The sequence below is a fragment of the Tribolium castaneum genome, chromosome 11, assembly GCF_031307605.1.
Source record: "Tribolium castaneum strain GA2 chromosome 11, icTriCast1.1, whole genome shotgun sequence".
Classification (NCBI taxonomy): domain Eukaryota; kingdom Metazoa; phylum Arthropoda; class Insecta; order Coleoptera; family Tenebrionidae; genus Tribolium; species Tribolium castaneum.
In genome coordinates, this window is record NC_087404.1 from 2,698,334 (window position 1) to 2,711,346 (window position 13,013).

General features: G+C 36.0%; 1 protein-coding gene across 1 annotated transcript in view; it reads right to left on the minus strand.

Moving 5' to 3' along the window:
- LOC107398808 (modular serine protease-like) overlaps nucleotides 1-13,013 on the minus strand; it is a 389,835-nt gene that overhangs the window by 101,098 nt on the left and 275,724 nt on the right. Inside the window, exons 6-7 of the mRNA XM_064359597.1 lie at nucleotides 9,135-9,415; nucleotides 8,933-9,089 (exon numbers count right to left, since the gene is read on the minus strand). Coding sequence (XP_064215667.1) covers nucleotides 8,933-9,089; nucleotides 9,135-9,415 — 438 coding nt within the window. The remainder of the gene's footprint in view (nucleotides 1-8,932; nucleotides 9,090-9,134; nucleotides 9,416-13,013) is intronic.

Consider the following 13,013-nt stretch of genomic DNA (forward strand, 5'->3'; position numbering starts at 1 on the left):
AAAGGATTAACAAATTTTTAGCGTTACTTTAAACTTACTCTGTCTAGAGTGAGCTTAAAGTAACACATAAAATTTTTTCGAAAAATGCACAAATTTGAAAAAATAATAATCAAAGGACGTGACTGAAAACTACAGTTGTCCTATAGACTAAACAAAACATTTTTAAATTTAAATTAAATAATCAACGTATTAATGAACAATCTCTTCTATTATCAAGTAATTTTGCAACATGTAACGTTATAAAAAATAACCAAATTAAAAAGATTTACCCTCAAATTTATAGTAAAAATAACTTATACATAATTTGAGTTAGTTGTTTGTAAAACAAAAAGGCTTAATGCTTCAACTTTTAAAAGTACAGGTAAAGGTGTTCCTCTAAAATTAAAAATTAACCTGCTTTGGTATTTTTAATTTTTTTTAATTTGTTTATTTTCTGAGATATCTAGGATGGACTTATTTTTAGAAAAAACACCCTGTATTGAGAAGCTTCTAATGTGCTGTGCTGCTCCCTGGTTATTTTGCTGGATTATAGATAGTGAACTAAACATCTTGGGGTCGCTAACATCGAGCATTTGCAAGTCTGGAGGCATTTTGCTTATCCACCCACCCGTTCTAATGCTTAAGTTATTATCGGATGGCATTTAATAATGCACCATCGTTGCCACGTTGACGGGCCTCAGATACTGCGCTAAACGTCTTGGGATGGTTACCATCCGGAGAACATCTACAGCACGGGTATGAAACTGGCGTTGCATAAGTGGAAACACGAAAGTATGTGGGCCACCTCCTCGGGTCGGGGAAAGAGGGGTCAAACAGCGGGTGTACAGCGCGTGCTCCAAGCTTCTTTTCCCAAACAGCCAATAAGATTTGTTTGCGCAAGAGCAATTGTGAAAAGTTGAGAAAAATTAACGGTCGTTTTGATTTTTCTAAAGATTGTGTTTCAATTGTTTCTCTCTGTTTTTTCGTAAATAAGGGTCAGAAAAGGAGTTCCAGGGGATGTAAGTAAAAATAAAACTGATTTGTAACTGTATTAATTCAGTTTTGATGTTTTTTTAGAGACGAATAACTTTCTCATGGGGTGAAGTGACGAGCAGGACTTAAATTAAATTAACAAAGTTAAGTAGGTAAGTACAGATACTACACTCCACTTAAATATCTGCTTTTAGGTAATTTGATTGGTGTTCCTCGGGTTGGTTTTTTGTCTTTGCCGTCAGCATATCGTTAGTCATGGATGTTGTTCCTCGAAAGAAGTACTGCTGCAAGTATCCAGGCTGCAACAACTGGTACTACCTCAACACTCCAGAGGGATTTGTCAACAAGCACTTTTTTGTGTTTCCAAAAGACCTTACGCAGCATCAACAATGGAGGAATATTTGCAAGATAAGTTCCAAAAATTCAGATTTTTTTAGAATTTGTGAGGATCATTTTGACGAATCTGCTTTTGTGAATGAGAGGAAAGATCGTCTAAATTTCAGAGCAGTACCACTCGTTCCCACTGAACCATCTGACATTCATTTACTCGAGGATCTGCCACATCCAGATCAACAAAGCAAAATAGATGAAGATCCTTCTTCATCTGCTTTGTCTGAGGAAAATGTAAATGATGTTGGTTCTTTGTCAGTTGAATCACCTTCAACGTCATCTTTTGTAAATTTGGCTCATGATGAATTATGCAGTTCCTCTCATTCGCAAAGTAGTGAAGTAATAAACAATTCAGATTCCACCATTTCGAACAGCAGCTGTTTAGAGAATCATAATGAAACCTCATTTAATGTAAACAAATTCGTGTTTCTGGATAATCAAGGTAGAGACGGTATTCTAACTAAAATTGGCTGTTCTTCCAAAGATATGACACCAGCGAAATGAGCTGATGTACAAAGCTCATCGGAACATTCAGTCGAGGCGCAGATGGACAGACGAGGATAAAGCTTTTGCTTTATCTTTGTACAAGAGAAGTCCGAGATTGTATAAGAATTTGCAAGTCTATTTTCAATTACCCTCTTCCCGCACACTGAAAGCCATTTTAGCTAAGATTCAGTTCGATACTGGTATTAATCCAGGTATTTTGGAACACCTGAAAAATCAGGTCTCAAAAATGAAACGTGCAGATCGTTACTGTTCGTTATTGTTTGATGAGATGTCGGTTTGTCAAGGATTTCATTATGAACGAGCTAAACAGTACATCAGTGGTTACAAGGACATCGGCTCCATGGGTCGCACTAACAAAGCAGCCAACCATGCTCTTGTTTTTATGATCCGAGTATTGAAACTCCAATGGAAACAAGTAATTGCTTATTACTTTACGGCAAATACAGTTAGCGTGAACAATCTAAAGTTTCTTATTGAAGAAATAATTTCACAACTTCAGAACATCGGTATAACGGTAGTCGCTACTGTTTGTGATCAGGGCACTCAAATGTTTCCGCGTTGAATCAGCTTTGTGCCAAACAACATCCCAGGCAAGATTCATATTATTTCTTCATTAATAATCAGCCGATTGTTACAATTTTCGACGTGCCCCATCTTTAAAAAAACACGCAAAATGCATTATTGAAATGCAAAATTCAATTTGCTCCTCACAAATATGCTAAATTCGAACACATTGAATCTGTTTTCAATTTTGACCAACAAAAAACTTTTAAATCGTTGCCCAAATTAAAGAAGGAGTATTTTAATTTCAAAGACTCTTACATGAAAATGACGGTGAAGGTAGCCGCTGCACAGCTTAGCAGCTCTGTGGCTTCGCCTCTTTTGCACCTATTCTGCCGTCTGAAGCCATTCACACGGCTGAATTTGTGCAGAAGGTCGACAACATGTTTGACTCTTTGAACGGGTCAAATTTTGCAATGTCTGGAAATAAGCCATTTCGATGTGCTTTGTCACAAAATTCTCCTCATTTGGAGCTTTGGTCGAAATTGTTGACAGAGTTGGATCAATGGAAACTGATTGACTTACAAAATGGAGCCGATCTAACAAATCGGTATTCATTCGTCAAAGGTTGGCAAACGACGATTAGGTCAGTCCGTTTCCTTTGGAACAATCTGAAAGATGTGGACGGATTTAGTTATTTGAATTTACGGGGACTGAATCAGGACCCTTTGGAAAATCTTTTTTCATCAATTCGTCAGCATGGTTCTGCGAACACCAATCCGACGTGTCATCAGTTCACTGCCGCATTGAAAACGGTCGTAATCAACAAGTTGGTTACACCATCAAATGTCGACAAGAACTGTGAAAACGACACATGTCAACCGTTGGATGACTTGCTAAGTTTGATGAAATTTGCAGATGATTCCTCTGTTTCTCGGAAAGAAGAAGATCTACAAATGGCACAGCATGAACAAGCAATATATTTTAACCCCTCAGAACTTAGTGATCTTCCAGAAGAAGACACAAAAGCTCTAGCCTATGTTGCAGGTTGGGTGTTAAAAAGTATTGATGTTCCTGATTGTGAGCATTGTAGGAGTACGTTGTACTTTGGGGAGATTACCAATCGCCACATTCTTACTTTTTTCCGAGAAAGGGACGACGTCCAACAATTAACATATGCTAGCTATGCCGTAATGTCTTTGGTCCAAAACTTGCGTGACTATTTAAATGAATTTTTAACATCAAGTGGTTTTCAGAGAAATCTGGAAGACACATTTAAAATTTCATTTAAACAACATCTTGATTTTGCAGGAAGTCATTGCACAGAGCATCCTTGCTATGATTTAATTTTAGAAAAAGCCATACCTTTTCTAATTTTTAAATTTTGCAAGGACAGGCAAAGACAGAAAACCATCTCTGACGGACATCGCACCAAGATGAAGAGGCTAAGTTAATTAATTTTGTTGTGATAATTATTTATTAGGTTGTTGTGTTTATTTTGTTTTATAGTTATAGTATTTTCAAAGTGTTTTATTTTTAAAGAATTTATTATTTTGTTGTTTTTTTAGAATATATACTTTTTATTTTCAGGGGTAAATTTTTAGTTTTATTTTATTAATAAATTATTTTATTTATTAGCGGCAAACTGATTTTTATTTTTGTTATATTTTTAAAAATATATTGCATTATTTATTATATAAAATGTTTTTTATTGTAATGTGTGTAGAAATGTCCTTAACAGAATCAAACAGGAATAAGATTTGGTTTTTACAAATTAGATAAATGAATGATTTATTTGATTTGTAAAACCGAATTTCATTCCTGTTTGACTCTAAGTAAATTTAAACATCAATAGAAATTTTTTAAAAGACGCGCCTGTTTTTTCATTTAAATCACCCGCCATTGCTTTAGTTTGCCATTTTTCTGCTTGGAGCCCTAAAAATTTGTTTTCAACCAATAACTAGGGACTTTGCATTTCTTACCTTCCCTATTCTCTGATCTACAGTGTATATACATCAGCGACCGTACGCAAACCCTTGAACTAAACGTGTATGTTTTGAGGTATAAACGACTTTACAAAGCCAAGTCGAAAATGCTACACGTGTCTATGGATGGTACTAATGCTGGAGGAACGATTTATATATGTAAAAATTACGACTTCGGGCATAAGTGTAAGTGGGTGTCGGGCATGATATGCGAGAGATGGGAAGCCAAGCTTCAATCTCTCACCACCGAGGACAACTCCGTCTGGAGAATGTCGAGGGTGCTGAGATCCGACCGAAAACCGCTTCCACCAATCCACAGTGAGAACGGGATCGTCTTCACCGACGAGGAGAATGCAGAAGCGTTCGCGTTGAGCATGAGCAGACAAAGTTTCCCCAGAACCACAGGCCAATCAGCTTGCTGTCGGCTGTGGGAAAGGTCGCAGAACGTCTCATCCGCTCCCGCCTCCTCCAGCTCACCCAGGAGCGGCACATCGTCCCCGATGAACAATTCGGCTTTCGGTCGAATCATTCAACAACTGATCAGCTACTACGAGTCGTAGAGCACGCTTCCATTAGTATCGAGCGCAAGCAAGTTACTGGTGCAGTGTTTCTCGACGTGGCAAAAGCATTCGATGCGGTTTGGCATGATGGGCTTATTTATAAGCTTCATCAGACTGGCATTCCGCTCGCAATGGTTCAAATGATCAGATCGTTTCTCGATGGACGCCGTTTCCAGGTGAGAATCAATAACTCTGTTTCAGATCCCCAGGAGTTGGAAGCCGGAGTCCCTCAGGGCTCCGTTCTTTCACCCCTTCTTTACTCCATTTTCACCCACGACATCCCAAAAACTGACCGTACGACACTGGCAATATACGCAGATGACACAGCGATTCTCACCAGATCGAAGCAACCCTACATGGCAACCCGCTACTTGCAGGAGTCTGTGGAACGCATCGAAAACTGGTGTCGCAGGTGGCTCATAAACGTCAACCCCGACAAAAGCCGAGCGCTTTTGTTGGCACGACGTAAAGTCAGCCCTGATGGGTTTGTTCGAATGTTCAACGCGGATATTCCCTGGTCTGACCAGGTCAAATATCTCGGGGTCATTCTGGACAAAAAAACTCTCCTTCGGCCCACATCTTGACTACGCACTCGCGAAGGGCAAGATGGCCACGGGAATGCTGAGATCTCTCGTATGTCGGCAGAGCGCGTTATCAATTGACAACAAGCTCTTGTTGTACAAATCAGTGATCCGACCTACCATGACTTATGTCTCTGTGGCTTAGGCGTTCGCGCCCTGTAAGACTCGGATGCATAAGTTACAAACTTTCCAAAACAAATTTCTCCGTCAAGCATTCAACGCCCCGTGGTTTGTTCGCAACAACCAATTGCACCGAGAGGCGAAGATGCCGACGATGGAGGAATTCTTCCGTGAGACCGCGGAGCGAGCCTTTTCGAAGGCGGAAGCCCACCCGAACCCCCTGGTCCAAGAGGCCGTTGACTACGACGAAAACGGTCCATCCAGATGCAAGAGGCCAAGGATGGCTCTCTTGTGATCGAAGATGCCTTCTCACTCAGATCTTCCGAATCTGGTAAGCATCAAATGTCATTGCCACATTTATCTGTGGCAGCTCTTTTCAGATCCCATCAAATGGATCTCTTCGGGGGAATCCCCGGAGCGCCCTCTTCTTTTCTTCTGGTGCCATGCAAACCGGCATGGCTGCCCAGCGTGCGTTCAGGGATGAAGGACCAATGGTTCAGATCCCTAAGGTGACGCGAGGGGTTTTAGTGGGTATTGTCAGCTTGCAAATTTACCGACCGAGTCCCACATAACTAGACCTAGTCTGGTATGCGTAAAAGCATTTCCCCTCTCCAAAAAAAAAGCATGATATGCACCGGAGAATATGTCTTTTTGGACTTGATAAAAGCGGTTAATACGTATTAACGTATACAGGGTGTATCAGAAATACGCGTGTTAATTTTAACACGTATAAAACTCATCAAATACAACAACTTTTCTATATAACATTTTGCAAAATTCGTATTTATAATTTTCACTGTTTTTCTCTTTTCTTTTGTGCAAACGAGCCGGACAGTGTTTAATAATTAATTTGTATTCATAGCAACAATTTTCATTGTTATTTTAAATTGTTTAAATTGTCCGTTTCTATAACAACGAAAATAGTTCTGCTCTCTTATTTTTGTACCCGTAGGCGGGTACACGTTTCAGAATGTTATCTTTTTCCCAATATTACGTAAATTGGCAATTTTTTTATTAAAAATTACAAATAAAAAAATGTTTTATTTGTTGAGCTCTATTAGCTATATTAGCACAAAGCTCTTTGTAAATTTCGTAAAATATTCTGGAATTAAGCTCACTTTGCTCTGACCGTTCTTAGTTTATTAATTTGCGTTTGCAATTGCATTTCCTTTTTCTCGATTACGATTAAAGGTTAAAGATTGAATTAAAGATTGAATTCTCACAGATAGGGTTCTATGTGCTCCAAGAAAAAAGTTTGGGAGAACTTAAATATATGTCAAGTATCAAACAAAAAATGTGGTTTTGGCTCAAAAGTTTCAGTTCTTATTCTGTTTTACATAATTTGCTCTAAATTATCCGTCAATTGTAAATTCTGTGCACCATTATACTATTAATCCATCAAAATGGAGACAGATTACAAAAACAAATTTACCATCTTTCAACTTAGCTAGAAGATTCAGCTATGGATTTTACCTCAATATTCCGTTTTTGAACTTTTAAATTTATTTATACACTTAAAATACCATTCCTGTTATTATAATCTTTAATCCGTTTATCTGACCTACCTGACCGACGGAAACCAATTCGACCATCCTCGGGAACCAATTCGACTATATTTAGAGAGGATTACCGAATTTGGGAACCAATTCGACTCGTCCCGAATTAAATCGAGTGAGGACAAAACACCTCACTAGAAACCAAGAAATATTTGGGACTGTAATCCCAGGTTTTGAAAAGAATCAAACCAGCAGTGTACGAAACATTTCCAAACTCGTGCACGATAAAGTGTCTAGAATTTTTCAGTTGTTGTTCAGTCTCTCAGTCCTTTTTGAAAGAATTAAAGCATCCAATACTACAAGTAAGTCAAAAATATTGTTTTTTAACTTTGTAAGGGAGAGAGATAAATGTGAAATGTCTCTTGCGTGACACTTACGTTTGTGTGAGTTGGAGTAACCAAAATTCATTGGTAGTGCGCATCTGTTTTATATGGACTAACGCTTTTGCATCTGTATCCACATTTTGTTTGTATTGCAAAACAGATGTCTTTCACGAACGAGTTTTTTCTTACAGCATTTTTTATTGACGATAAATTTTTTAATGCAAATCTTAAAAAGCTTAACGTTTTTAAAAGGCATTTAAAAATACTTTATTAAGACTTGAGTTGTTGCATTAATTGGATTTTAATCTTTACCTTCTACAATATCTGCATTTTAAACTTCATAAAAATATCTTATATTTGTCAACAAATCAGGCTCGAAAGACGTAGGTGAGGCACCCTATATGATTTTCATAAAGTGTTTTCTGGAAATGGAAAACGATGACAGTGCAAACGCGGGTATAAAGCTTACATTCAAACTATTTTATCTAGTTGAAAATTTCACTCTATATTACTGTCGAAATGTACAAGAATGTTAGGACAGCTTTCTTAAAAAGTTCTAAATAAAATGACGAGTTACAACGTTTCGTTTGTGTACTAAATTTCATCAGGCTCTTAACTCGTTCAAATTCTTGGAAGCGATATTGACATAGCCAACTGGTGTCAAGACGCGGTGGTGTGTGTATGTGTTGTTATTAATGTCAATTCCATCTTTCAATGTCGAGTTAAAAGAGTTAAATCCGGATAAAGTTTATTGTAAACGAAACGTTGCAACTCGTTGTTTTGTTTAGAATCTTTTAAGAAAGCTGTCCTAACGAAGTTAAATTTTATCCCAATCAATTACTCAAGGACGCCAAAAACTTTCACTTTAACATAGAATGATTTTTTTATGCTTTCCTTGTTCCTCAAGTAAGCAGAACTAGTAGGTACATACATGATTAAGAGGGTATTTTGACCGCGGGAGCGAACTAGCGAGCACCGTAAAACTCTTATTACTTTAAATAGTTACACTTACGAGTAAGATGTCAATTAGCATTTTTTTATTTTATACTGCCGCATATTTATTAATATATATATCTGATACCTTAAATACTGATGTTACAAGTGTAATTGAAAATATCACTTTTTGGCAAGAATCCGTTACGTTTGTGTTTCTTGGGTGGTTTGGAAATAAGTCTTCAAAATCTAGTTATCTAGTGCAAACACAAAAAGGGCAAAAAGACGGCAAATTACAAAATAATTGTTCCACAAGACCTTAAGGTACTTATTCTTAAAAATATCAGTAATTCATTTTTAAACGTGAATTCACGCAAGACTGGTTTTATGTAAATAGTTTTTTATTATATTATTCGTTTATTGATATTATTAAAAAAAACTATATGGCCGCAATAGTATACCATAACACGAACTTAATCAGACGGACATTAATGAATTACATACCATTTTGCCATCCTGCACAAAATGAAGTGAAGGTGATATATTTCTTGAAGTCTCTTTTCTGTTTTTTAATACACTCAGTGCTATTTATAATAGGTAGATAAGTACCTCTAAGTTCATTGCTAAATGTATAATTTTCTGTAACGCCCATACCTACAATCTTTATAACTTCATAAAAAGTTTGAAACAAAAAAACGATACTTACCAATCCTTGACGATTTTCTACCAGATGTTCTGTAATATCGTTTAAGTTCCAGTCTATGCATACAGATCTTATGAAGGGAGAAAACTGCACAGGAACGCTTAACACCAAAATAGCAATATCTGACCCGTAATTTCCTAATAGGTCTTGATATGCTGGCTGTATCAAAATTTTAGAAATATTTCGAATTTGTGCGTATGGTTCGTTTTTATAGTATTCACTGTATTGCTTGCCGAAGCCAATTTGTAAAATTTGTTTACTAACCTTCCAAACACAGTGTGCCGCTGAAAATACAAGTAGATGAAATATTTAATCTGGTAAATTGCAAAATATTTATAAAATATGTAAAATAGAAAGCATTGAACCAAGCAATATTTGTTTAAACTTTTGTCCTAAGGAGCTAATTTATGAACACAAAAATATTATAAAAGATTTTTCAAAAATATGCAGTGTTTGCTAAAGTTGAGGCGTTTTTCTTAAGCTGCTATGCATTTTTCTCAAGAAGTTCAGGCTAAATTGTCTTAGTAATATTTAATTCCGTATTAAACGCTTAAACAGACCCAGGGCTATAAAAAGACGTTTATTTCTTTTTAATCATTCGTAGTCAAATATTCTCTTAGTTACAGAAACGGTAAAGGTAGTCATAATTTCGTTGAAGGAGTTATAGGCGGGAGGCATAAATCCTTCATAGCCTACAACCCAGTTTTTAAATCATTCAACCGAGTGAGTTTTTTAAAAAAGAGTCACCCTAAACATTTCAGAAAATAAACAAAAAATTAGGGACACGTTTTAGTATATATTGTAAAAGTTGTAACACCAACCCTTATTGTAATACAATCAGCCCGTTTAAATCTGACCTTTTTATGATTCCTCAAATAAAAGATTTTCTGACAAGAAATCCCCCAGTGTGATTGTTTTTGAGTTTCAATAATTTTTTATAAAGTCACATAGTGCTCAATTTTTTGATAATCCACTATTCAAAAATAGTTCTTTATCACAAAGTCGAGAATTTCTGAGAAATACCATCACTTTCAAATTTTTTAGAAGTTGTTTTTTCCTTTTTATGCATTTTTTGCATATTGTTTTAACTATAGGATTTTTCTAGAACTCTGTTTACATTCACGTGCTTACTTGACTCACAGATCACAGGTTGTCTTAATTGTCTTAATCTGCGCTTGAGTAGTCTAAACTGTCGTTTTTGCGTGCATGCTTCACAATTTTTTTTCTACATAAGCTATTAATTTGATTGTTTTTTAAACGCTAGTTCTTACAATAAGGCACATTGTAAAAATATTTTAATTTGTATATAGGCTATTCCAAAATAAAATAAGTTCTGTTTTTTAAATAACACCATATTTTTGTTACATTTTTGAAATTGTAACTAAATTATCGATATAATGCACTCAGTTTTATATGCTTATCTGTCATAGTTTTTTGACTAACGTCAATTTATTTATGAGAATAGTATCATGCAAAGACCTACAGAGAAATATATAACTTCAGAACCATTTAAAATAATTTAACTATGTTTTTTTCGATCAGTCTTTTAAGCATTAGCGAATCTTTTTCAATGAAGACGAACTCGGAGTCGATATTCCATCGCCTACGCAGTAAAAAAATTTCTGGTATTATTTACACTTAAATAACACTAAGAGTGGTTCCTAGAGAACCACCAGCTAGAGTAATATTTTCTAGTGTAAATGAATTTTTTTGTATATGTACTTTTAACACCTAAGTAAGGTAAACATCTAGTGTAGTAATCATATTATATAAATGTTTTACACACTTAACTGAATGTTTAATGTATTTCCTGAGTGTACAAAGCATTAAATTCTAGTGTGGTTACAGGGTGAAAATGATTTAACATAAAGGCATGTATTGTGGTGACCCAAAAGGCACCTACCTTTTTTTTGTCCGCTTTATCTAAAGAGCGGTAAAATTACATAAAAAATCAAATAAAAATATACAAAATACAAAATGGCGGAAAATGTCATCAAAATGGAGGAGCCTACGTGGTGTAAGGAAAAATATTGGTTCATGTAACTTATACATACAAATTATACGATTTTGAGAATACTTCACAATCTATTGCGTGTTAGGTATATTATATCGAGTGATTAAAAAATACGTGGCATAGTTTTTACCACAGTAAGCCGGAGGATCCTGGCGCCTATTGTTTACCGTTTTCTTCGTGATTTTGTTTTCGGGTCAGTACTAATTTGTTGTAGCCCACCCCAAGACTGAGCTACCGACGAAAAGTGCCATCTGCCGATCGATCAAAAATCGTTTTAAAAATTTTCGTAGCAAAATTAAGGCTTCCGTGTTATTTTCTCCAGATTGCTCAGTATGGAGAATGCAAGCAAGTGGTGTGGCTCCAACTTTGATGCAGAAAACAAAAATGCAATACAGATACTTGTTTGATAGCGTGATCCAGTAGAATCTATATACAAATTCATGTGTAGACTATACGATCAAACGAACTTACCTAAGTGAAGTTTGATCATAATTATACGAATCACAATGATACGAAAAAAAAGTGAGCTTTAATTGATTGGTCCGTTATGGGTGATTTTTCACCACCCAGAAATTACCGACACATGGACGACCGATCCAGATCTACAAGATCCTCTCGGTCATCGTCTGGTTTTCTTAGATTGCGAAGTTCTTCCGAAATTTTGGAACTTCCTCAAAATTTGACAGTTTGTCATTTGAATATAGAAGGAATTTTAAAGAATAAGTGTGATTTCTTGTCGAAAATGAGTCTAAGGGAACAATTAGATGTTATTGTTCTTCAAGAAACCCATACTTCGTTAGAAATGGACCTTTTTTCTCGTGAACAAATTCCTGGCTACACCTTGGTGAATTTCATCATCAGTGTTTCTTACGGTTGTGCAACCTATGTTGAATCGAATTTCGAAGACTACCAGTCCATCGCCAAGACACAGGAAAACAACATCTTTCTTCTCACTGTGAAAATTGCTGTGATTTTTTTATTAACGTTTATTAACTCACTAATGACCAATGGCCTTAAAATCCGGTGCTGAATTATCATCCAGCTATTTACATTGGCGATTTCAATGGTCATCACAATTTGTGGGGTTAAGCGGAAAACGACAGGAATGGCCTTGCTCTTGTTTCACGGATGGAACTACAGAGCGCCCATTTTATCTGTTCCTGCCTGAACATTTTTGAGTAGACAACACAATAAACATGTCGCAGTTAACTTCGTTTTAAGTTTCATTCTTTTTAATTTAACAACAAAGTGGGTAAGAGTAACAGCATAAATGTCATTGTTCATGCATGATGTGTCATCGGTATCATCGTACACATGTTTGAAATTAGTCAAAATCAGTATTAGTATGTTTTCGACATTTCAACCTCCAACACTGAATAATGTTTTTTATCATTGTGTAGCTGGTATCTTATAAATGCATAAAATTACAAACGGCGGAAAAAATCTGTTTCAAGTAAAAGCTGAACGTGATAGGGACGAAATCCGTTTGCCTTTAAAATGTTAAAACGGACCTTTTGCTCAGTTCTCGTTGTCTCGTTGTTCCAATGAACAATGACGTACTATTACAAATAAAACAAAGTTTAAAAATCCCAACACACCAAACCTTTATTTAAAAACACTATGCGTTTCAACCACAAAAGTGGTCATCCTCAGGTGAGAATATAAACTGTTTATATTTATAGTTTATTATTATATTTATAGTTTATATCACCTGAGGATGACCACTTTGTGGTTGAAACGCGTAGTGTTTTTAAATAAGGGTTTGGTGTGGCGGGATTTTTAAACTTTGTTTTATTTATTTTCCACGCCAAGGAAATCCAACAAGAAGTAGTACCATTACAAGCATCACAAGATGAGCTGTTGCAAAA